Here is a 25,491-nt window from a genome sequence, read left to right as displayed (position 1 = left end):
TCATCAACATAGCATTTACGTGTGATGAACGCTATTAACTACGCGCTGGTTTGGACATGCGTTTTGGATGCGCTGATCCCCTTATTGCATCAGGGGTTATGGGCGCGCATCCAAAATGGATGGGTTAACCTGTGCGCTAGCCCAAGCACACGATATTGCCTGATTCATTAAGGGTTTTTCCCAAAGACACAAAATGGGAGAAAAGCCTTAATTAATCTGGCCCTAAGTTTGAACCTGAGTCAACGGAGTGTAAAATGACTTATCCAAAGTCACAAGGAATGGCAGTAGAATTTGAATTCTGGTCTTCCTGGGTTGCAGCTCTCTGCTCTAACCACTAGGCTACTTCTCCACTAACATTGTTCATCAATCCACAGCCCTGTTCCTTCTGTCATCTTCATTGAATCTGTTTCCTCTTTCATTCTGTCTTTTACAGTCACTGCAATCCATTTACCTTTCCATTTAATCTTTTTTATGACATCCTGTTTACTTGTGTGTTTCATTTTCTCTTAGTCTTGACAGCTGAATGCAAAAAGCATGGCATCTATTCTCTAGTTCATCTTGGTTCTCGTTTGCTATTTTTGAGGAAAAGTTTTCAAACCATGCCCGTATTAGTGCCAGCAGACCAAGGTTGGTGCCATAATTACTTTGTCCTGCACAAAATGGCACCGCCAGACTTAGACCAGTGCCATTTTGTATGGAACAAAGTAATATCATCTGTGCTGTGTATACATACATAAATAAATATGGATCATTTACTATGGCAATTCCAAAATTATGGCATGATCTACCAGTATCAATTTTTGCAGAAAAGTGAAGACTTGGCTGATGTCCTATATGGGAATAAATAATTCTAATTCCAAATATTAAAGAAGGTGCATGATTGGTTATGGAGTAATTTTACTATATAATTGTATTTTATTTTAGTTTTTTCTTTTATTTTAATTATGGTATGTACAAATTATATCGCAATGACAGAGAGGAGCACTCGGGATGCAGTATGGCGCTTTGTCCGGGATGGCATAGAGTCCAACAGGATAAACATCCTGCATGAGAATAAATGCACAATTGAATCTTTATGGGTAGAAATTCCTTGTGTGTCGGGGAAGACTATAGTGATAGGAGTATACTACCATTCACCTGGTCAAGATGGTGAGACTGACAGTGAAATGCTAAGAGAAATTAGGGAAGCTAACCAAATTGGTAGTGCGGTAATAATAGGAGACTTCAATTACCCCAATATAGACTGGGTAAATGTATCTTATTGGTACATGCTAGAGATATAAAGTTCCTGGATGGAATAAATGACATTTTTATGGAGCAATTGGTTCAAGAACTGACAAGAGAGGGAGCAATTTTAGATCTAATTCTCAGTGGAGCACAGGATTTGGTAAGAGAGGTAACGGTGGTGGGGCCGCTTGGCAATAGTGATCATATTTGAATTACTGACTGGAAGGGGGACAGTAAGCAAATCCACGACTCTCGTGCTAAACTTTCAAAAGGGAAACTTTGATAAAATGAGAAAAATTGTTAGAAAAAAACTGAAAGGAGCAGCTACAAAGGTAAAATGTGTACAAGAGGTGTGGTCATTGTTAAAAAATACCATCCTAGAAGCACAGTCCAGATGTATTCCACACATTAAAAAATGGTGGAAAGAAGGCAAAACGATTACTGGCATGGTTAAAAGGGGAGGTGAAAGAAGCTATTTTAGCCAAAAGATCTTCATTCAAAAACTGGAAGAAGGATCCAACAGAAGAAAATAGGATAATGCATAAGCGTTGGCAAGTTAAATGTAAGACATTGATAAGACAGGCTAAGAGAGAATTTGAAAAGAAGTTGGCTGTAGAGGCAAAACCTCACAGTAAAAGCTTTTTTATATATATCCGAAGCAGAAAGCCTGTGAGGGAGTCAGTTGGACCGTTAGATGATCGAGGGGTTAAAGGGGCACTTAAAGAAGATAAGGCCATCACGGAAAGATTAAATGATTTCTTTGCTTCTGTGTTTATTGAAGAGGATGTTGGGGAGGTACCCATACTGGAGAAGGTTTTCATGGGTAATGATTCAGATGGACTGAACCAAATCACGGTAAACCTAGAAGATGTGGTAGACCTGATTGACAAACTGAAGAGTAGTAAATCACCTGGACCGGATGGTATACACCCCAGAGTTCTGAAGGAACTCAAAAATGAAATTTCAGAACTATTAGTAAAAATTTGTAACCTATCATTAAAACCTTCCATTGTACCTGAAGACTGGAGGATAGCTAATGTAACCCCAATATTTAAAAAGGGCTCCAGGGGTATTCCGGGAAACTACAGACCGGTTAAGCCTGACTTCAGTGCCAGGAAAAATAGTGGAAAGTGTTCTAAACATCAAAATCACAGAACAAGAAAGTCTTGCCTCACAAATCTGCTTCACTTTATTGAAGGAGTTAATAAACATGTGGATAAAGGTGAACCGGTAGATGTAGTGTACTTGGATTTTCAGAAGGCGTTTGACAAAGTTCCTCATGAGAGGCTTCTAGGAAAAGTAAAAAGCATGGGATAGGTGGTGATGTCCTTTCGTGGATTACAAACTGGCTAAAAGACAGGAAACAGAGAGTAGGATTAAATAGACAATTTTCTCAGTGGAAGGGCGTGGGCAGTGGAGTGCCTCAGGGATCTGTATTGGGACCCTTACTTTTCAATATATTTATCTATGATCTGGAAAGAAATATGACGAGTGAGGTAATCAAATTTGCAGATGATACAAAATTGTTCAGAGTAAATCACAAGCAGATTGTGATAAATTGCAGGAAGACCTTGTGAGACTGGAGAATTGGGCATCGAAATGGCAGATGAAATTTAATGTGGAAAAGTGCAAGTTGATGCATATAGGGAAAAATAACCCATGCTATAGTTACACAATGTTAGGTTCCATATTAGGTGCTACCACCCAAGAACGAGATCTAGGCGTCATAGTAGATAACACATTGAAATCATCAGTTTGGTGTGCTGCGGCAGTCAAAAAAGCAAAAGAATGTTGGGAATTATTAGAAAGGGAATGGTGAATAAAACGGAAAATGTCATAATGCCTCTGTATCGTTCCATGGTGAGACCGCACCTTGAATACTGTGTACAATTCTGGTCGCCACATCTCAAAAAAGATATAATTGCGATGGAGAAGGTACAGAGAAGGGCGACCAAAATGATAAGGGGAATGGAACAGCTCCCCTATGAGGAAAGACTAAAGAGATTAGGACTTTTCAGCTTGGAGAAGAGATGGCTGAAGTGGGATATGATAGAGGTGTTTAAAATCATGAGAGGTCTAGAACGGGTAGATGTGAATCGGTTATTTATTTATTTATGTATTTATTTGCTGAGTTTTATATACCGTCATTCAGTAGAGCCATCATAACGGTTTACAAAGTTCAGATTACAATGTTTTTTAACAATTGAGTAAAATATATAACAGGGAGCATATTAAACAGAGACAACCGATTGCAAAGATGATAATTGGCACATGCACTAAGGGGGTGCACAAAGGGGAGAACCCCTTTGTCGCGCCCCTTCGGCACATGACACACGGCGCGCAGAGCCTTGTAGTGAGGTGCATTTCAACGGTCGATGGATAATAGAAAGACTAGGGGTACTCCATGAAGTTAGCATGTGACACATTTAAAACTAATCGGAGAAAGTTCTTTTTCACTCAAAGCACAATTAAACTCTGGAATTTGTTGCCAGAGGATGTGGTTAGTGCAGTTAGTATAGCTGTGTTTAAAAAAGGATTGGATATGTTCTTCGAGGCAAAGTCCATTACCTGCTATTAACTGAGTTGACTTAGAAAATAGCCACTGCTATTACTAGCAACGGTAACATGGAATAGCTTAGTTTTTGGGTACTTGCCAGGTTCTTATGGCCTGAATTGGCCACTGTTGGAAACAGGATGCTGGGCTTGATGGACACTTGGGGCCTCATTTTCTAAAGTATCGCAGGCCTGCAATACTTTAGAAGATGAGGGGTGGGGGGCCGAAACGGGGGGGCGGGCCTGCGCTATCCGGCAGCGATCACACCGTCGCGGTGCGATCGCTGCCGGTTTCGCACCCAATAGCGCCACCATAGGAGGTGTAGCTATTGGGAGCGAAATAGGCAGCGAAAAGGCACTTACCTTTTCGCTGTGCGCGCCGTCGTCGCGGAGTCGGCCCCGATGACGCCCCGACTCCTCCTCTTCCGGGGCCGACTCCGCCCCCAATTTGGTATCGCACGTGAAAAGGGACATTTCGCGTGCGAAACGTCCCTTACCACGTGCGAATAATTTGGAAAATAAGGCCCTTGGTCTGACCCAGTATGGCATGTTCTTATGTTCTTTAAAGATTGTGGATTTTGTGTTTTGTAATACATGTTGTTATGTACATTGCTTTGAGTGATTTTATTGTAAAATCTGGAAAGCGATTCATAAATTTTAATTTTAATAAATAAATACACACACATACTCACAGATATAGAGACTGCTGTGAGCAAAAGGTTTTGTTCATGAGCAAAAGTTTTTGGCTACATTGCCCTGTAAGCATTACTTTCTTTGATTCAAAATATCTATCATTTTATATGTACACACATATACACTTTATTTATTTAGGTGTTTTATTTTCCATCGTTCCAGAATCAGATCAGAAAGGTTTACAATATCAGCCCTATGGTTGCTGGGTCAACATTCTCATTCTGATCAATGCTCATATCCTAGGATGATACAACAGCTTATACATTTTCTAGCAAATATATTTTCTAGGTAGATTTTATACATAAACTAGTTCATCTCAACAGTGAATGCGTATTCTGGGTCCATACATCAACATTAATTGGGATGCTTTGAAGTAGAATTATAACCTAAGATTTCCATTACATTATCCTTCATGTTATATTCAGAATACATCACTCAATATTTATTGCTCAGTCTGTTAGCATAATCTAATGTTCCATCAGTTATGTTATTAGCATCTTGGAGTTTTATTTAAGTTCGTATGCATTTATAAAGAGCCATGTTTTTAGTTCTTATTTGAAACTCTTTCTTTCTGTTATTTGGTGTAGTGGCTCTGGAAGAGAACTCCATATTCTTGGGCCTGCTATGGAAAACATTCTGTCTCTTATTTGTTTTAGGTGTGTGTTCTGTATTGTAGGTACCTTTAGAAGTCCTTTGTTTTGTGATCTTAGGGCTCTCTGCTGTGTGTATGGTTGAAGAGTCACTCCTATTAAGCCTGGGTTAATGTTGTTGATGATATTAAAAATTAGAGATAATACTTTATAGTGAATTCTGGATTGTACAGGAAGCCAGTGCAGTGCTATCAGTGAGGGGGTGATGTCAGATTTCTTAGTCCCTAGAAGAAGTCTGGCTGAGGCATTTTGTAGTAATTGTAGTAGTTTTAGTAATCCTGCAGGAAAGCCTAGTAATAGGGGGTTGCAGTAATCTATATTAGAAAATATTAATGTATGTAAAATCGTGCGGAAGTCTTGTAGTATTCTCAGTTTGGTGTATCCTGATTTAATGACTTTATGTATATGTTTTTTCATTGATAGGTTGTCATCGATCTGAATTACAAGACCTCATACTTGGTCTGAGGGTGAAATACTAAAATTTCCTAGGTCTAAGGATCGCAGTTTAATTAATGTGGAGTTTCTCCTTAACCACATATTTTCAGTTTTGTTTTGTTTTTTGCTTAAAGTTAGCTTCAGTTGAGATAGTTTTTGTTGTATTGCTTTCGTGTAGGTTGACAGGGATGAAGTAGTTTTTTCAAATGATTTGTCAAATGGTATGTAGAATTGTATGTCATCTGCATATAGGAAGAATTTCATTCCTAGATCAGCTAGTAATGTCCTTAGTGGTAGTATATATATGTTGAATAGTGTAGCTGAGACTGTGGATCCCTCTGGAACACCTGTGTCAATTGGGAAGGTGTCGGATAAGTGATTGTCTAATTTTACTTGGAATGATCTATCTGCTAGGAAGGAGGAGAACCAATCATGGACCTTTCCACCTATTCCAATTTTTTTCAACTGATGGCACAGTAGGGTGTGGTCCTTGGTGTCAAAGGTTGCTGTAAGATCAATTAGTACCAGAATATAGGATTCATCATAGTCAAATCCCTGTAGTACTGGGTCAGTTAAGGAAATGAGTAGAGATGTGCTTCGGGTAAAAATTTCGTGTCGGGCTTCGTTTCGGGGCTCCCCCGCAGGAATTTCGTTTTTCCCGCGGTTTGGCGGTTTTTTTTCGGGGGCCCCGATTTTCGGGTTAGTGCGCACTATCGGGAGTTAACGCGCACTAACTCAAAAATGACTCAATCACCGGACGACCTATCAAGTTTGGGATCTAACCCCACGTTCTAGTCACCATCCATAATAAAGGGAAAGAATGAAGAAGGCTCCACTATTCTGCAGAACTAGGTATATAAAAAGGGCCATTAACACCCTTATTGTTAACAAGTATATGGCACTCACAGTAGAACTAATTGTAGAGAACTGAGGGTGCAATGTGAAAGGCCTGTTTACAGGGAGTTGCAGTAATCAAGATTAGTAAGTATTAAAGATTGTCATTAGGTTCAAGGAGAAGTTTAATGTGGTGTAGCAATCTCAATTTAGCAAATGGTGATTGAAAGTGATTTCATTTGAGGTTTCATGGATGAAGTTGCATTGATTTTGACACCAAGATTATGGACTGAGGATGAAATGGGAAGTGACTGTTGGTCAAAGATGATTGATGAAGGAATTTGGTAAGGTGTTGGAGTGACATAGGATGATTGATTTCTGTTTTGCTGAAGTTCAAAGAAAGTTTATTGTGCTCGAGCCATAGGAAAGCAAAACAAGTAGTAGCTGACCAAGTGTTCTTTTTTTTTTTTAAGAGGAAAATAAATTTAATGTCATCATCATAAAGTCTGTATGACAGAGAGGTGTCAAATATATATTAAACAAGGCCATGAATAATGCAGGGCCATGAAGGACGCCTGTTGGGACTGAGTGCAATGATGATTTACTGAAGAGATTTGAATTTGTTAGGTCCAGTTATGAACCAGTTATAAATAGAGCCATTTAAGCCGATTTCAGAGAGGTATGCCAGTAGTATGTCGTGATTTATGGTATTGAATGCAGCAGTGAGATCAAGAACAAGCATGTAAGATGAGCCAGAATCAAATCCACGATGAATAATTGTCAGTACTTGACAACAGAAGATGCTGTCTACCACCACTTCCCTTGCCCTTGTCAGGAACAGCCCCTTCCCCTCCCCGGTCTTCTTGATGCCACAGGCTCGTTTTATTGCTAGTGGGAATCCTGGTATTATGTCATCCCAGGGCACCTGCTGCCATAGGGTACTCATGTCTGCTGGGGTGTGGGAACCCCATCAGCAAATCATCCCACAATACCCACTGCCACAGGGTCTTCCTTGCTGGCAGGGAGTGAAAGCCTCACCAGCATGTCATTCCGCGGCACCCTTTTATTGCTGGTGGAGAGTGGGAATCCCACATGCACGTCATTCCGCAGTGGGTTTGTTTTTTTTTTTTATTGCTGGTGGGGAGTGGGAATCCCACATGCACGTCATTCTGTGCTGCTGCAGATCTTTCTGCCAGAGGAGTGTAGAAATCCTGCTGGCATTAGCATTTAAATTAAAAAGTGAGGAAGCCATACAGGGGGATTTTGGGGGATACTTGCTGCTGTCCCCAAAAGGTTGCTGCCTCACCCTGCCTCAATGTAGAACCGCCCCTGATAGATAATTTAAAGTAAAATAATAAGACTAGAATTTCACTCTGTATTCTTAAATGAATCTTAGAACATGCTGCTGTGGGAACTATTGTAACCTGTCTGTTTTGGGTTTTTTTTTCTTCTTCGTGACCTAAAGAAAAACATATTTATCCCATTATTTTGAAAGTTATTGAAAGTGACGTCTAAGGGAAACTATTAATCCATTAAACTCAGGTTTCAAAAGCATTTTGCCCATTCTGTATCTGTAGAAAATATGGTCTATATTATACTGCTCTTTGTCCAGTTCAGAATTATTTTAATTTATAAAAGACAAGAAGATTGTAATGCCACCTTGTGGAAGAGGCGGCAACACAAGGACAAAACAAAGCTAAAATTTCCAATTAAGGCTTTTTTTTTTTCTTTGCAGGTGGCATAATCCTCCTGACTTTGACATGTTACATTACGGCATCCCCAGTGGGGCTGGGTGGCAGGGAATTAAGTCCCAATATTGTACAGGTTCTCAATATCAGCCAAAAGGCCAAGAAGGGACCAGTTTCAATTCTTAGCCCAGCACCTTCATTTAGATCTCAGTCAAAAAGAAACATGGAGCAATACTCCAGATAGTCCATCTGAACAGAAACCAGAGCCCAATCCAGGCAGTTATTTCAAAGCAGGCAATCAAAAGTCAGCTATGCTAAAATGCCCAAATCCAGATGCAGTCCACTGTGACAGAGGCAAAGTGCTTAACACATCATAGAGGAAAAAAACCAGGAAAAGCAGTCAGAAAATGCACATTCTCTCCTTGGTTTACGCTTCCTTGCCCATGTCAACCTGCATTTCCCCCATCCCCTTCATTGTCTCTGGTTGCCCCTCAGTCTCTTTGCTCTGATATTAATTCTGAAGCATCTTTTAGACGACCACCCAAAGAGTGTCATCTGAATGCAAGCTGGAATGGAATCACATGGCCATCAAACTATTAGAGAGCTTGTGAATGACCTCTGTCTGGACTGGATTCTAACCTTGAACTAAAAAACGTGGGGGAAGGGATGAAAGTTTTAATCCACTTTGTCATTCCCTCCACCCACTTCAGGATAAAACAAGTCTTATGTTTGTAGGTTTAGGATTTAACTCTGTCCTCACATGGGAAACTTGAATAGCAGGCATCAAAACTGGCCCAGGGAAGCTTAGTCTAGGATTGAGCACCAATAGATCAAAACCTGAAGCCCAGCTGCTACATTTAAACAACACATTTGAAGGCGGTTTTATTCCCTCAAACGTCCTTGTTCTATCACAGAAGCTTTGTAGTTTTTTTTTTTAATCTAACATTGTCTAATCAAAAAGAACATATCAAACCAGCAAACTAAAAATAAAATTAATTGTATTTCATGAAATTCACCACAGTAGTTGATTAGAAATGACACCTTTATTAGACTAATTAATATTTTAAGATGCAAGCTTTTGGGTTTACCAAAGGCCCCCTTGCCAGAGTAGTGGACAACAGTAGTTCCAAAACTCTACACCCTAAAACAGTCATTAGTTTAATAAACGGTATCAAACTGCTTCGTTGGCTTTCTTTTAACAAACGTTATTCATGTGCAATAAAGAACTATTAGTTATACACAGCAGCTTACTCAAGCTTAAATCTGTCATTTTTTAATATATTTCTTTTGAGTTTACTTAGAATAAGGCTCCTGGGTTCCGAGTCCAGCTCCTATTTTGTATGATCTAAAGTGTCTTTTTAACTCCATGTATTTTAGCCTACACAACTGCAAAGGAGTATGGTAAAGCAAATTTGCTTACCGTAAACAAGGTTCTACATAGACAACAGAATGAATTAGCCATGATACATGGGTGACATCATCATCTTTGTAGCTCAGAAAACTTTTACTGCTGAGCATATGCGGGAATTCCCACGAGTGTGCTGCCTCACGAGCCTCCCAGTCAATTGTAGAGCTTATATTAGCTAGGTAGTCAACTCTCCAGGGAGGTAGGCAGGTATTAAGCATGGCTAATGCATCCTGCTGTCTACAAGAAGCTCATTTATGGTACGCAAACTTGTTTTCTTCATTGACAAGCTGGGCTGAATTAGTCATGACACATGGGGCATCTAAAGATGAAGGTTGTTTGGAGGAGCACATACTGAAAAAGCAACCCGGGCCCCTCCCATGGAGAGTAGACCTCTGGGTGAATAGGGTGCTCAAAACTGTTTGCTCTAAGTTACTGTCACTTCTTGAGAGACTGCCCAGTCAGTAATGGGACGTAAAGGTGTGAAATGACGATAAAGTTGCAGCTTTGCAAATGTCCTCAGTAGGGACAGCTTAGGTGAGCTACAAAGGTGACCATGGCTCTTACTTGATGAGCCTTGACCGAGTCTGATCTGAAGGTCAGCTAAAGCGAGGCAATGTGCAATACAGTCTGCTATCCAGTTGAATAATATACTGGCCTGAGGCAATAAAGAGCGTAGTACTGTGCGCACAGCATAGTGCCAAAATGCATGAACATTTTTTGTTCGTACAAGGTATCCCCAAAGCAGGAAAGATTTTTGCACCTATAAAATGTGTGCACAAATAAGTGTATATAGGATAATGTTGCAGATGTAAATTTAATGTAAATGAAGATATTAGCCATTAATCTCCTATATAGGGAGACGGCTTAACATACTTTAATGCTGTGAATTTAACTTCAGCTCAGAGGTAAATGTTATCTCGCAATCTGGCTTCTGGTGTTGGTGAAGGATTCTTTTGCATTTTCTCATACAAGATGGTGTATATGCATTGCTTTATTCTGCTCACCTAACTCCTGCATATGTGGGTGAGAATAAGGAGAGCTAGAGAACAAAGAAAAAAGACAGAAGAACCAGGGAGCAGGAGGACAAGGAAAGGAGACGGAGCGTGGACCATGGGTCCAGATTGGAGCCATAATCCAGACACCCTGAAGCAGCATATATTTTGACCACGGACAATGCTGCTTGGATTCCCAAAGGCGGATGTGGTGCACAGGTATCCTTGGAGCTCCAGGTCTATTTTGTTCCTTTATGAGTACCTTTGTTATGATATTGATCCCCTCATGAACCATGGCCATGCAATACCCAAGCTGGTGAAATTGTTCAGTGCATTACATTTTCTGGCCAGTGGAAGTTTCGAAAATATGGTTGGAATAGTGGGTGGAATAGACCAGTAATCATTTTCAAGATACTTCAATCAAGTATTATAGGCAATGACAAAATGCACGAGGGACTATATCCAGTATCCAAAGCAGCAAGCACAACTGCATGTGGTTTTTATGATCTTTTATGATCTTGCTGGTAAACCAAATATGATGGGTGTGACAGATGGCACCCATGTTGTTTTCACCTCTTTGTCCAATCATGAGATGGCATTTCACAAAAGACTCTATGAATATACAGGTCGTGTGTGATGTGCATCTCAAAATTCAAAATGTTTCAAGATTTCCTGGGAGTTGCCAGGATTATAACATTCTCCCACAGTGCAATTTTGCCGATGGAAAATATGGTGATGGCTGGTTGCTGGGTAAGTACACAGCACAGGTAATACATTTCAGCTCTTATGGGCAGCACTTATTAATACTGATGGGGGAAGGGGGATCATCAGTCCTGTATTAATGATTGTCTATGTTTCAAGTGACCTGTTGGAAGACACGCTTTGGTGAAGATTAAGGGAATAGAATGTAAATGGAAGGTTGTCTAACATTTGAGCAGTGATATTGTTAATGTTAACAGTCATAGGTAATAGAAGATCTTTTGTATTAGTGGGATTTTTTCTGCAAGGGTTAGTGGGTTGTTATATGTATGAAGGTTTTAATTGGTGGGTGGGAGGGTTGATATGCATTTGATTTGTTATAATACAACACTGTATGTTTTAATTGGGGTTTGTTGTATATATGTTGTATTTGGTGGGTGGAAGATGTATTGATTTTCTGGGGGGGGGTTGTATTCATCATTAAAAAAAAGTATATGTGCTATGGAAATTATTGTATGAATTATTTTATGTATATTAATTGTCTGTGAACACTTTCCCTGATATGGTTGTTATATTATGGTGGGTTAGTGTGGGGTTTTTTTTTAGATTTAGACAGTCATTCTTTATCTGGGTAGGTTTATAAGGCACATATTGATGTGTAAGGAGTAATCATGTTCCGATTTGGGTTGAACTAAGAAACATCTCTTAGTACACACCCCCCCCCCAAAAAAAAAATTCTGGAGGTTGAATGTCTTATTACATGATGAAACAATTAATAAAAAGACTGAGAAGGAAATTAGGGAGGTCTTGCATTTGAATGATATGGGAGAGGTAAATCTCTTTTTGGTTTAGGACTGTTTAAAAGCAGTTTTGAGAGATAAGCTGATAACATGGGCATCGCAGGTGAAGAAGGAAAAACAGAGGGAAGCAGATGACCTAAGGGAGTCTACAGAATATCTGGAGAGGTTACACAAGTGTAGTGGTTCATTAAAAATTTTAGGGCAGTTGGAATAAGAGAGTATACTGAAAAACGTATCACTTGATCCAATTAGCTACCATATGCAACAAGTGAAGCAGATTTTCTTTGAACATGGAAATAAAACTTCAAAGCTACTGGCCTTTAAACTGAAGAGACAAATAACTCAAAATCAGATTACTTGATTAAGAAAAGATGATATATGAGCCTCATCTGATATTGCAGAGATTTTGGGAGTTCTATCAAGATTTCTATACAGAGGATATTTCTATATCAGAGGAGGATATTGACAAATATTTGAAGGAAGTTCAGCTATCCTCACTTTTTCTAGAACAGCAAGAAGGCTTGAATAAAGATATTACAGAATATGAAATTTATTTAGCCATCAAAGGTCTAAAGGTAGATAAATCCCCAGGGCTGGATGGGTACATAGCTCATTTTTATAAGCAATTCGAGGGTCTGTTATTGGCCCCTTCGAAGAACATGTTTAATTGCTGCTTGGAGATGGTTTTGCCTCCCTCTACAAGACTGGCAGGAATTACTCTACTTCCAAAGAGGGCAAGGATGCTAATGTGTGGGTCATATAGACCGATATCCTTATTGAATTTAGACATAAAAATACTGGCTAAAGGACAAGCTGATAAATTAGCAAAGAATGTCCCAATTAATATATTAAGCTCAATCTGGCTTTATTATGGGCAGGTGGATGTCAGACAGTGTTCAAAGGGTGCTTAATTTAATGTGGGTGGCTTGAGAAGAGAAAATGGATTTGTTGCTGTTGGCAACTGATGCCGAGAAGGCATCTCCTCTTGGAGGAGAAGTCCATTAACGGCTATTAATCAATTATACTTAGGGAATAGCCACTGCTATTAATCGCATCAGTAGCATGGGATCTTCTTAGTTTTTGGGTAATTGCCAGGTTCTTGTGGCCTGGTTTGGCCTCTGTTGGAAACAGGATGCTGGGCTTGATGGACCCTTGTCTGACCCAGCATGGCAATTTCTTATGTTCTTATGTTCTAAGGCAACTGATAGGGTGCAGTGGGTTTTTATGTATGAGGTTTTATGGAAGGTGGGTTTAGGTAATAACAATACCTGGGTAAGGTATTTTGTATGATGGATTGCTAGCCCATATTAAAGTGCCGGTACTCGGAAGAGTTAACTTTGAAGCACGGAACTAGACAAGGTTGTCCTCTGTTGCTCCTTCTTTTTGCGCTAGAAATGGAACCCTTTATTGAGAAAGTTAGACATAATTCTAGCATTAGAGGTATCTCCATAAAGCAGTATGAGTACAAAATTTCCCTGTTTGTCCTGTTCACCTAGCTTGGTCTTCGAGATATGGGGGCTTGGCGGGGTTCAAGATGAACATGAATAAGTCAGAAATATAAAATATTATGGTGGATGACAGCACTGCCGAACAGATACAGAATACTTACTTGTTTAAATGGACCTGGGATTCTTTAAGGTACTTGGGAGGTCAGTATCACTAGAGATAACCAAAAGATGGTGCAGATGAACAATAATATCTTTCTGAAGAAAATCTTTCTGAAGAAAATCTTATAAGGTTCAATGTATACTAAATTTTCTTGACTAGGAAGGACAGCAGTTGTCAAAATTAATGTCTTGATTCACTTGGGTTATCTATTTCAGACACTCCCTAAAGAAATCCCTGATATAAAAGTGAATAAAATCCAAAAGAAGTTTCTGGATTTTATTTGGAGACAGAAGCCTCCTAGGGTAGACAAAGCTATAATATATTTATCTAAGAGTATGGATGCGCTGGGGGCCCCCAGTGTGGGAAGGTACTTTAAGGTGGCACAACTCAGGGCGATGCATCTATGAAACAATGGGTAAGAACTGAACAATATTTCTTAGGCAAAATCCCAATTCAATTTTACTCCTAGGATTTGAAATATAAATGGATGTCTTGAATTTTAGCCAACCTATCATTAAATACACGTTTTGGATTTAGAATTCCTTGAGGGATAAATCATCATCCTGGAGAAAATATTTTCTTCTCATGCCCATCAGTTTAAAAGGTGACTTCCTTCCAGGGATTAACGGGGCAGATTTAATCATTGGGAAGGTAAGGGTCTAAGTAGATTAGGTCAACTTTGATCAGTACACGAGTTGTTGGATTTTGATTCATTGAAAGAGAGATATAAAGTAATGGATATGATCGTTATGTGTTTTTACAGATTCATCACTATTTGGTTTAGATAGGAAACAATATGCTCGCAAGGATAAATTGGAGTTTGAGAAGTTTTGCAAAGAAGGGATTTATCTCTAAGCTATATAAAGTGTTATTATTTGTGATAATTGTGGGTGAATCCTTGGGCCGGTGGCAGATGACCACGCCCCCGGGGGAAGATCCCGAGAGGAGCCACCGGTCAGGCTCAGAGTTGGGAGACAGACACACACTATATCTTTTATTAGACTGTATAGTGAACCACCAGAGGTGGCAGTGAGCTGGAAGAGCCCGGCTGGACTGTAGTCCCTCAGGCACTGGAACAGCGATCCCAGGATGGCTGAGCTGTAGAGAAACTAGATACAGTGAGTAGGTAGGGTATGCAGAGTTCAGAAACAGAACCTTGATGGTAACACTCACAATAGTCTCTCGAAGCAGCCCAGAGGCTGGAATGAAGTAGGCTTTCGAGGAGCGAGTACCTGGGTCCAGGGAAAGCTCTGAGAGAGAGATGGCAACTCACTGGTGTTGTAGGCAGCGGTGACTTCCTGGCAGTAGTAGTATTTGGTAGCAGGTCTGGGAACGTGGGCCCTCGAGGAGTGAGTACTGGTTCCAGAATGCGACCTGAAAAGCAAGAGAGAGCGAGGCCCCTGAGGAACGGGTACCCCTGGTAAAGTCCGAGGAGGCAGAGTAGCAAGGTATGCAGAGAGCGAATCCCATCCACAGTGATACCTGGAGGAATCTCCCCAAACCAAACCGTTGCTAACTCAAATAGCTAGCAAAAACGAAGACCTTAAATGACATCATCTCAGGGGGACGCCCCTGAGGTTCGCACCACTGCTGGTACTTGAGTTGGGGCCGCGCCACGCGCACATCCTTAGGCCTCAGGAGAACATGGCGGAAGGCAGCGTCTAACCGGTCCGGGGACGCGGGAGAACGGCAGGATGACGCCGCAGCAGCCAAACTTCCATCTATCAAAGAGGGAGTCGCAAAAGAGGTAAGGTGGGCGGAGTGGAGACATCGGGCAGCGACGGTCACAACAAAGAGTTAACTAATTGCAGGAAGGGGAAGCTTAAACTTGAAAAGAATGGGAGCAGAATTTACTTGGGGTTTTAGATGAAGAAACTAGGGAAGACATAAGATGGTGGGATACTAAAACTGCTATATCTGCTCTACTTGCTGAAAACTCTTTTAAAGTCTACTATAAGTGGTATTATAACCTAACTAGGTTGAAGAGCATTTACCCATCCTCTTCCAATAGCTGTTACAGAGAATGTGGGGGAGTGGGAACAATGGATCCTGTGACATTATAGCTCCATTTTGGAAATGAATGTAGAAACTTGTTGGGGACATTATGAAAGTTAACGTTGGTTGTAATCAGGCAATATATTTCCTTAATGCTCTAGTTGATGGTATTCCAGCAAATGTATATAAGTTTATTATTCAAATGTATGTGGCAGCAAAATATGAAATAGCAGCTCATTGGAATCAGACCCAATCTTAAAGTATAATGTCGGTCTACAAGAGATTATGGAGTGTTTTCCAGAAAGAGAGATTAACAGCTATAAAGAGGAACTTGATTGCATCTTTTATCCGCATCTGGATTTGTTTTCCGAAATGGAATACATCACATAAATAAGAAAATTTGGACTTGATGACCTAACATTAGAGGAGGGTAGAGGTAGGGGAGGGGGGGTTGGGATTGATAGTAATGTTATGTAGTTATGCTGTTACTGTTATTATTATTGATGTGTTTGGAAAATCCAATAAAAGAAAATTTAAAAAAATGAAGAGGATGAAGGATACCCTCCTTGTCGCTGGCCACCAACAAGTTAAACAAAGTCTTCACCCTATTCAGTCCTCTGGTCTATGGACTGTAATGTTCTTTGACTTGGTTGGGGAAGAGACATCCTCTGAAACCAGCACAGGGCCACCTCTTAAGAAGTAAGCACTGAACTCCAGAAATAGACTCCCTCCTAGACTAACTGCACTGATGACTGTATAGAGACCAAAGGCACAATGGAGCATATGAGATCTGGTGTCTCTAAACAAAGTCCACAGTCAAATTATAGAAGAGGGGCTCTGGAAGGTATGGAATGAGGAGGTGAGATGGAGTTAAGAATGCCAACCCAGAGGAAGGAACGTGTCTCCTCTGGGTCTTCCCAGTTCCTGTTCTTGCATCGAATGCACTGATGGAATTGAGAATAGGTGTGTAAGGTCTAGTACATCGACAGAGCCAAGGCTGAATGCATCAACAAAGACAAAGTTCTATGTGTTGATGCATGCTTCAGTACCAACTTCACCACCAGCTCCAACGAATGGCACTTCTACTCAGACAAGCCTCGTGAAGAGTGGTGAATGACCCATGAATGCACCTAGGACTCACCAGCTCTTGCACGCAAGGCTTCCACATATTGCTCAGCCCTTGAACTATAGCAGATCCAGAGCCCAGCACAGCAGGTGGAGCAGGTTTGCCAAAAGAGCTCCTGCTTGTCTCAACTTAGAGGGAGCCTGAAGAGGAATGGCTCTGACTTTTCATCGATCTGCAAAGTTCATGAATCTTCCAGATATATTTGATGGAATTGTCCAAAAATTCAATTATTCCAGAAAGAGCTTATAAAAGTAGGGGTCAGATTTTAAAAAGGTTACACGCGTAAATCCAGAGGATTTACGCGCGTAACCGGCCTTACGCACGCCGGGCCTATTTTAAAAAGGCCCAGCGACGCGCATAAAGCCCCGGGACGCACGTAAGTCACGGGGCTTGCTAAAAGGGGCGGAGAGGGGGCGGTCCGGGGCGAGGTCAGAGACTCCTGGCACAACGGCCATTTGCTGCTGTGCCGAGGATCGTGTGCCGGCAGTTGGCCGGCACGCCCAACTTGCACCTGCCCAGAGGCAGGCACAAAAGGTAAAATAAAGATCAAGGGGGTGGGTTAGAGTAGGGCTGGGGGGGGGGGGGGGGAAGGGTCAGGCTAGGGAAAAGGGAAGTTCCCTCTCAGGTTTTTGTACATACTTGTTATATTTTATTTTGTGCATAAAATATAAATGCGTATGTGTACTTTCAGAGCAGAACTACAGTGTATTTTATAAAGTGTGCAGCAACCCACTGCACATTTTATAAAATACTAGGATAAATCTCCTTATGTCCACTTACATGTACAAATCCAGTTCGATAGGTTTGAAAGGTAAGCTCCCTGTCTTTTTGTGATAGCAGTAAATCAACAAAATTGAACACATCTTGTGCATACATAAAGAAAAACATCACAAAGTACATACTTTCCCATAGAAAGAAACAAAATAAGTTTCATACTTGTAATTAAGGTAGATTGGTTAGTACATGGTTTTTGGCATACTTCAAAAAAGACCTCCAAATTCACTTGGATGACATTAAATTATTTTTTAACCAGCGCATGTATATTTTATGCACAAAATAAAATATATCAAGTATGTTAAAAAACCGTGATTTATACACAGAGGCAGGTATTTTATAAAGAATGCATGTATACCGTTTGGAAGCTACTTGAGCATGCACTTGAAATCACCAGTTTGCAGATACCGCTGCCAGTTCACCCAGTCCAACTCCAGTTCACCTAGACCCTCTACCATTTCATCCTGAACTCCCCCCAGTTCACCCAGACCTCCCACCCCAAAACTGCAGATGAGGCAAGTCGAATTTCATTTGTGCTATTCATTTAGCAGGTGTATAACTGTGTGAACAAGTTGGCTCTACATATATGCATAAATGTCATAAAAAAAAACAGCAACTCCTATGCATATTTTTTGACCCCATTCTGGAATGCCCCTAGACCGCCTTCTTTTTAAGCCATAAAATGCATGTGCGACACCGAAAATGCACATGTGCTTTCGATGTATATAAATAGCATGTGTGCGAATATAGACTACTTACATGTGGAATCCCTTTGATAATTTACTCAAAAGTTTGAAAAGAGTAAATATATTTTCTTGATTGGATTCAGCTAGGTGCAAAATGTTTCTTATTATTCATTTCTCTATTAGCCTCAAATGCAGTACTTTCAAACTGTACAGTCCACTCTATCATGCCTCAGAAAGGACAATATAACAAACAAAGGAAAAAACTGAAAGATTAATAATTAACATTTTATTTATATCCAACAAAAGTATAGTAATTCTGTTTCTTTTGAGAGAGACAAGTTTTTTTTCTCCATGAAACCTTCATGACTATAAGCTGTAAGAGCTGTATTCTTAAGTAGAACCAGGAAGTGTCTGCTTTCCCTCCTTTAGGAATTAGTCTCTGCAGAGTCCAGATTTCAGTACCCTTCCCTCCCTCTCTCTTACCCTCAAGTTCTGGGCCTCAGCATGCATTTCTGCTGACCCTATAGGCCAAAGTCTCAGATGAGCACTTTTTTTTTCTTCTTTCATAGCCATTTTCTGATGATAAGTATTTTTATCGGGGAACTGCATTAAAACAAATGCTCCCCACACATTTCCCCGGAGCTTGGCTTTACCTTGCGGCAGGTCACTTACCTGGGGCATGTGTAATTTTAGTAGCACCTAAACTCTATTGTTTATTATTTCTTACATTCAGCAGCAAGAAGAGAAATTACTCTGTGACATTTAAAACAAGCATTGACTTTAGGGCTTCTGCTATTATTGGCTTGTTTTCAACACCTGACGTTACAACATTATTTCTGAATCACGAGAAACATAACCTCCTCATACTCCCTAGCCTTACTGGGATGGGGGAAAGCTCTAGAATATCAAAAGATCCCAAATACTCCAAGCCTTGTAGGAGATATCAGACGTTTTTACCACTGTATGCAAACAAATATGAATACTGACTCCATAAGAGGGACACCTATTTCAGAAGATGGACGCTGACAGAAAAACAAGATGAGGAACTTTTGACCAGAAACACAATATGTGCCCAGATTATCTGATCTGCCTGTTTTACTAAGGACTATAGTTTCTTTCCACAAACATGAGCTAAGAATGCCCAGAACAGGGCCTGGTCACAGAAGTGAAATCAATCCAAATTTGCCTGGAGATGAAAAATAGCCTATAAAAAAAGAGTTTATCAGACAAGTCAGCTCACAGAAAAGCGCTGACACCACAAGACAGCTCGCAGGTCAAGAGGTTGCAGGACAGAGATCATATCCTGGTCCGGAGTTGTCACACAGCAGGAGCAGTGACTCCCTCCTCACCCTAATGGAAAAAGGGGGGCCAGCAGTATGAAATGGAGAAATGACCCCATCCATCCTGCTGCTTGACTGTGCAAGAGTGTCTAGCATAGTCATGCTTTGCGTGTTAAAAGCAGCAGGGGAAAGGGCTCAGGAAAGCATCAAAAGAAGAACCATCATGTAGATAAAAATGAAAAATAAATAAATAAATAAATCTAAAGATAACACCTGAGCTCACGCCCCCCCCCCCCCCCAATCCCTGCAATGAAGCAGATGAACTCCAGTGTCCTGCGCATGTACAAAGCCATGCTGTTACCTGGCTATTCATCTTGAACCTGCTTTTTTTTATTCTCCAGGGGCTCAAACCAGCCTTAGCCCAGCAAGCAACTGGAGCCAACAATGCCTGCTCCCTTTGGCAGATGCTGCTTCTTCAGAGACTGCTTCAGGGTGAAATGAAAAGTAATCTCCTAAAGTTAGAGGGTTAGTTAGCTAGTTCATTTATTAATATACTGTAAAACAAGTCAAGGTCTCAAATATATTAAGTTTACCAATGATGCAGAGTTTTACTCAGTATAAACTGATGCTAATCACCAATGACTATAGAGATATGTATCATCTATTTTATTCTAACTGCTAGACCTGAAAAGTCTGACAAATACAAGTCTGATTCTGTGGAAAAACCCTGTGGTCTTTTCCGAGCTATTCAAAGGTATAAGAGGTGATAGAGGCAATTGTCTATAGCATTGCCCATCCCGATAGGTGAAGGGGAAGGAGGTCCAGTATATCAGACAGGTTACAGAACACCCTTTTATTGCCCACACACTTACTAAATCTTTTTGGATTTCACATAATAAAAATAGTAAATTTATCAACAGAAGAAATTAGGAGGTCCATATTTATTCACTATCCAGATAGCAACGTTAGCTGGCTAAACTTATTCGACCAACTTTTATGATGGCGCTATTGAGTGCGAAAGCCGGCAGCGATCGCACCACAGAGGTGCGATCGCTGCCGGCTATCGCAGGCCCGCCCCCCTGCACCATGCGATTCACGACACCACGGTGTCTTAGAAAATCTAGGCCTAAGTTATCTAACTAACTCTGAATACTGGAGTTAGCCAGATAACTTAGGGGATCATTTATCAAAATGCGCTAAGGCGTTTTCGCATGCGAAAAGCCCCGTTGATGCATGCGATAAGCCCTTAATGCATGCGAAAGCACCATATCGTAAGGTGCGATGCAAATCCGAAAAAGAGGAGGAGTTAGGGGCAGGAGTGGGCTGGGTTTACCAGTTTGTGAAGTCCTATCGCACAGACTTAACCGCAATTTTAGCTACACCTTTTTCAGTAGCGTTAAGCTGTGCGATAGCTTGTGTTATGGGGTGGTAAGATGTTAGGGCATTTTGTGATGTCTCAGTAGGTTTGAAGCTCCCGGAGCACCAGCCTAGCCATCTTGGGGGGGGGGGGGGGGGGGAGAGAGAGAAAGAGAGGCTATCCGTAATGCCCTCTCCCTAGATAGGTATTTATATCCCTATGGGAGGCCCACCTAGTAACACACTCACTCTCTCTCTCTCTCTCTCTCATTATCTGGCTAAATTCTAGCTGGCTAAGTACCCAAATATTCATTTAGCTGGATAACTTCTGAGTTATCCACCTAAATGCTTCTGAATATGGACCTCCTGATATCTATGGAATGCCTAGACCTTTTTCATATATACTGTTATAACAGTATATTTAGGTACAGAGGCTTATGAATCGACAATTACTTTACTTCCTTGGCTACAAGAAAGTAAGCAATTAATCAACATCTGGATACAATTTGGCAAGATATGCTTTCCTAAATGGAAGCAATATGTAAACTCTTCAAACATTTTTCTCCCCAAGTAGACACATCTTACTTTTAAGGGGATAAAATCCATATTGAGTCCATGCTGTGGTTGATGTAATGGTCAATATTTGACCTTCCACTAGGTACTCTAGACCGTAGCTCCTCCTATTGTGACTGATAGCCTTCATAAAAAACAGTATTTTTTTAAATGTATTTTTGTTAGAAGACAAATGCAAAAAACACTAAAAACAAACAAGGCACAAAAATAGTGTTTACAAGGACAGATAAACTATGCAAGGTAAGCTGTCTCTTTTGAAGTCATCAACCTGATTTTCTGTAAATCATCAGTGGCTAATGGAATTGCAAAAAAAGTGAAGGAATCTCAGCTCTAATCCTAAATCCTGGATTCTATCACCAAGATGTGCCATTCTGAAATCTTAGGCTAGTGCTAATGCATCTTTGGCTGAAAATAATTTTATGAATATGAAAATCCCTTACATGAATAGAGATGGGAATGAAAAAAAGATAATTCAAATATTATTCTTAAATTTGTTCACTGTATATTTCACATGTAACAGTAACAAATATCTGGGGAGGGGAGGTTACAGAAGCAATTCAAATCTTACCACAGGATGTTGACTTTTTATCCACCAATTTCACTCTTCTGGTCTGGGTGCGGATTTTGTCATCTGTATTTTCCACCAAGTTGGTGAGGTCATCAATGATTTCTGGAAAAGGAAGAAAAACAGGGTTTAGATCAGATTTGTTTTAAGATGACTCCCTTTTATCCCATTTCCTAATAAAACATGATAGTCCCAAAGGCAAAGTTATGAAATAGGAACTTTGCCCTTGTGGTTTTCCCCCAATATTACAAACATATTTTCTACTTTTTGAGACAATAGTAAAAGTGAATGCCCTGGCTTGAACCACTTTTGGAGGATTACAAAGCCTTGCCAACGTGCTTTGCATTGGCCAACTGTACTTTTTCATTACAACAAACTACAAGGAAGGAAAAGGACAGCAATGTTGTCATAAGTCAGAGCAAAAACTAGCTTCACTGCTACACCTGACATGCTTAATGAAGGAATCTTATTCCATTTATTTATATTGGCATTTATGCGGCATGCTAACCAAGGGTACAAATTAACATACAAGTAAAATAAATCTTGCCACTAAAGAACTTGCAAAATACATGGGCACCCAAAGCAATAAAGTAACTTGCCCAAGGTCACAAAGAGTCGCTGGGCCAGAAGCAAAACTTGAAATTAAATGTAACCCCGATTCAGGCAATGCACAATGAAGAGAGGGCCTCAAACTCAATACCAGGGGCTAAGTCTCGGTCCTAAAATGTCCACTCTCCTTAACCCCAAAATATTGGATTCTTCATAGAAGGGGCGGTGGCCCTCCAAGCCTGGGTGTTGTGTGTGTCTATCTCCAAATGCACAAGAACCAGAAGAATATATAAATAAGGTTCAGTATACAGTCTTTATATTTTATCTGTCCATCATGATTTTATGAATATAGCACTGTAATTTGCACCGAACAGTTTGATTGGAATTAGCAAAATAAGCTTTTATAATAAATAAATAAAGCACTTGTTCAATACAATATGAGACAGAATACATTTTCTCTTTGGTAAATCCATAATCCATAAATAAATACTTCTAGCATCAAATCTTCAGATGGATAGCTGTGTTAGTCTGGTATAGCAAAAATGACAAGAAATGACGAACCAATTTATTGAGGCATGAGCGATTGAGGACAGAATCCATTTCGTTCAACTATATCCCTCATCTCTGTTAGTAAGACCCTATTTATTTCCCTCTTGAAATTAGAGACTCCCAGAACTCTATATACTCCAATTTAGAGTTCCCTTTTAGAACAGAATTTTTCTGATTTTCTGATCCTTTCTTCACTTCTAGCCCTCTTTTCACTCCCTGTTAAACCAGATAGGTATCTCCTTTACTCTTCTCTTTGTACCGGATAGATGTCTACACTGGATAAAAAACTTTGAAAGTGCGACTTCTCTCTCCCTTGTCTACCAAAAAGCTGATGGGTATCCTCTCCTCAACAAACACAACTGGAAGAGCATGGTTCCTCTCTTGCCTAAGGAGACCAGGTAGAAAAAACTTCAGGTCCCTTACCAAGAAATGGGAAAGGAAGAGTAGAAAAGGTTTCTTTCAAATGAAGTTCCAAAATACAATTTATTTATTTATTTTGATTTATATTCCACTTTTCGGGCATGTCAAAGTGGATTATTCTTCTTCGCAAAAAGAAAAATTTCTCAAATTTCAAAATCCTCTTTCCACTGAGCTGGGCCTAAGGTTTCCCCAAAAGGAAAGAATTGAAAAGAATACTCCTCATCCTTAGACTTTCAACACAAAAATCTGCAATTCCTCTAGGCACCTCTGTTAAATAAAGACACAAGAAACAGCTTCATGTGTGTGTGTGTGGGGGGGGGGGGGGGGCGGGGGGTTACAGCATAGATTTATTTATTTAGATTTTACATTCTGCTTTTTTGCACTTCAAAGCAATTACATTCAGGTACTGCAGGCATTTTCCTATCGCCCAATCAAAAATAGCATTCAACTTAATTTAAATGCTTTGATTATACATTCGCAAATAATAGAAAAATCAATACCAAGAAAACAAGGACAAAGAAATAGAGATGAGGACTGTTATAACACCCGTACGTGCAGACCAATTTTGCAGCACGAAATGCTTGATGAGCTTTGCTGTTGCCAATACATTCAACTATCACTAAGGGAAGTTTTCCTTTTTTAATCTGCATAAAAAATCTTTTAAAAAAAATTGAGAATGATGGGACACTGTATACGTGCTTAAATGATGGACCTATGATTAATTATGACCAGGGCATTTCGTGCTGCAAAATTGGTCTGCACGTGCCAATGTTTTCTTGGCATTGATTTTTCTATTATTTGCGAATGTATAATCAAAATATATTTAAATTTAAGTTGAATGCTATTTTTTGGGTTGGATTATTTGGGTTGCATTCACTTTGTGACTCTCTTTTCTGGTATTTTCCTATCACCAGATGACTTACAATCTAAGTACCTGATTCACTAAAGGTTTTTACTATAGACACAAAAATGGGAGAAAAGCCTTAATGAATCTGTCCCTAAGTTTGTACCTGAGGCAACAGAGGGCAAATTGGCTTGCCCAAGGTTACAAGGAGCAGCAGTGCGATTTTGAACTCTGGTTTCCCCGATTCATAGCCTGCTGCTCTAATCACTAGGCTACTCCTCCACTATAAAGATGATATGCTCTTGTCTCCTTTTCTAATTGTATAGCCCTTTTACAAGGCCACACCAATGAGGCCCTACATAAAGATTCCTGCTTTTAGATTTCATTACTCTAACTACCAAGTGACTCCCCTGGTTCAGGCATATAAAACAGTCTTTCACTGGTACAAACTTAGTCCAAGACACTAGAGATCATTAAAGATGTAGTTCAGTTTAGACAACAACAAAAAAATCTATGCTGAATTGTTATTTGCATTTGTCTAGCACTTAAACAGGATGCAATACACCTTTAGAAAAAGAAAATAGTTTTTTTCCCCTAGAATTATTGCCTTCTAAGAGCCCAACTTTCAAAAAGTGCATGTGAGGCACCAAATGCACTCATAAGTGAATATGTAGAGATTTATGGTGAGAGCCACACAATTTATATAATACCTCATATTTCTACCCTGAAAGTACACACTTGAAATTTGTAAAGCAGGAGCATGCAAATTTTCTCTGCTCATTTTATAAAAAAAAATGTGCATATTATTTTACATGTGTAATAATTGAAACAATTTGGGGTAGATTTTTAAAAGGTGCGCGCGGGAGTAGATTTGTTCGCACAACCCGGCGCGAACAAATCTACTCCCAATTTTATAACATGCGCGCGCTGCCGCGCACATGTTATAAAATACAGGGTCGGCTTGCACAAGGCTGCGCAAAATCGGCAGCCTGCGCATGCCGAGCCTCGGAGGGAACTTTCCTTCCGGCCCCCTCCCCCTTTTTAACCCACCCCCCAGCCCTATTTAATTCCCCCCTACCTTTATTTTACAAGTTATGCCTGCCCTAGGTATGGCAATGCAGGATGAAATAACTTGCCCAAGATCCCAAGGAGCAGCAGTGGGATATGAGCCCTGGCTTCTTTGGTTT

The 25,491-nt window shown here is 40.2% G+C and overlaps 1 protein-coding gene across 6 annotated transcripts in view; it reads right to left on the bottom strand.

Moving 5' to 3' along the window:
- STX8 (syntaxin 8) overlaps nucleotides 1-25,491 on the bottom strand; it is a 604,909-nt gene that overhangs the window by 138,732 nt on the left and 440,686 nt on the right. For all 6 annotated transcript variants that reach the window (XM_029600328.1, XM_029600329.1, XM_029600323.1 and 3 more), the window contains one exon: nucleotides 21,946-22,047. In XM_029600328.1, the coding sequence (XP_029456188.1) occupies nucleotides 21,976-22,047 (72 nt within the window). In that variant the 3' untranslated portion in view covers nucleotides 21,946-21,975. The remainder of the gene's footprint in view (nucleotides 1-21,945; nucleotides 22,048-25,491) is intronic.

This window comes from Rhinatrema bivittatum, chromosome 4 (assembly GCF_901001135.1).
Source record: "Rhinatrema bivittatum chromosome 4, aRhiBiv1.1, whole genome shotgun sequence".
Taxonomy (NCBI): Eukaryota; Metazoa; Chordata; class Amphibia; order Gymnophiona; family Rhinatrematidae; genus Rhinatrema; species Rhinatrema bivittatum.
The sequence above is the reverse complement of the archived record's forward strand: the minus strand, read 5'-3'. Positions and strand labels throughout refer to the sequence as shown.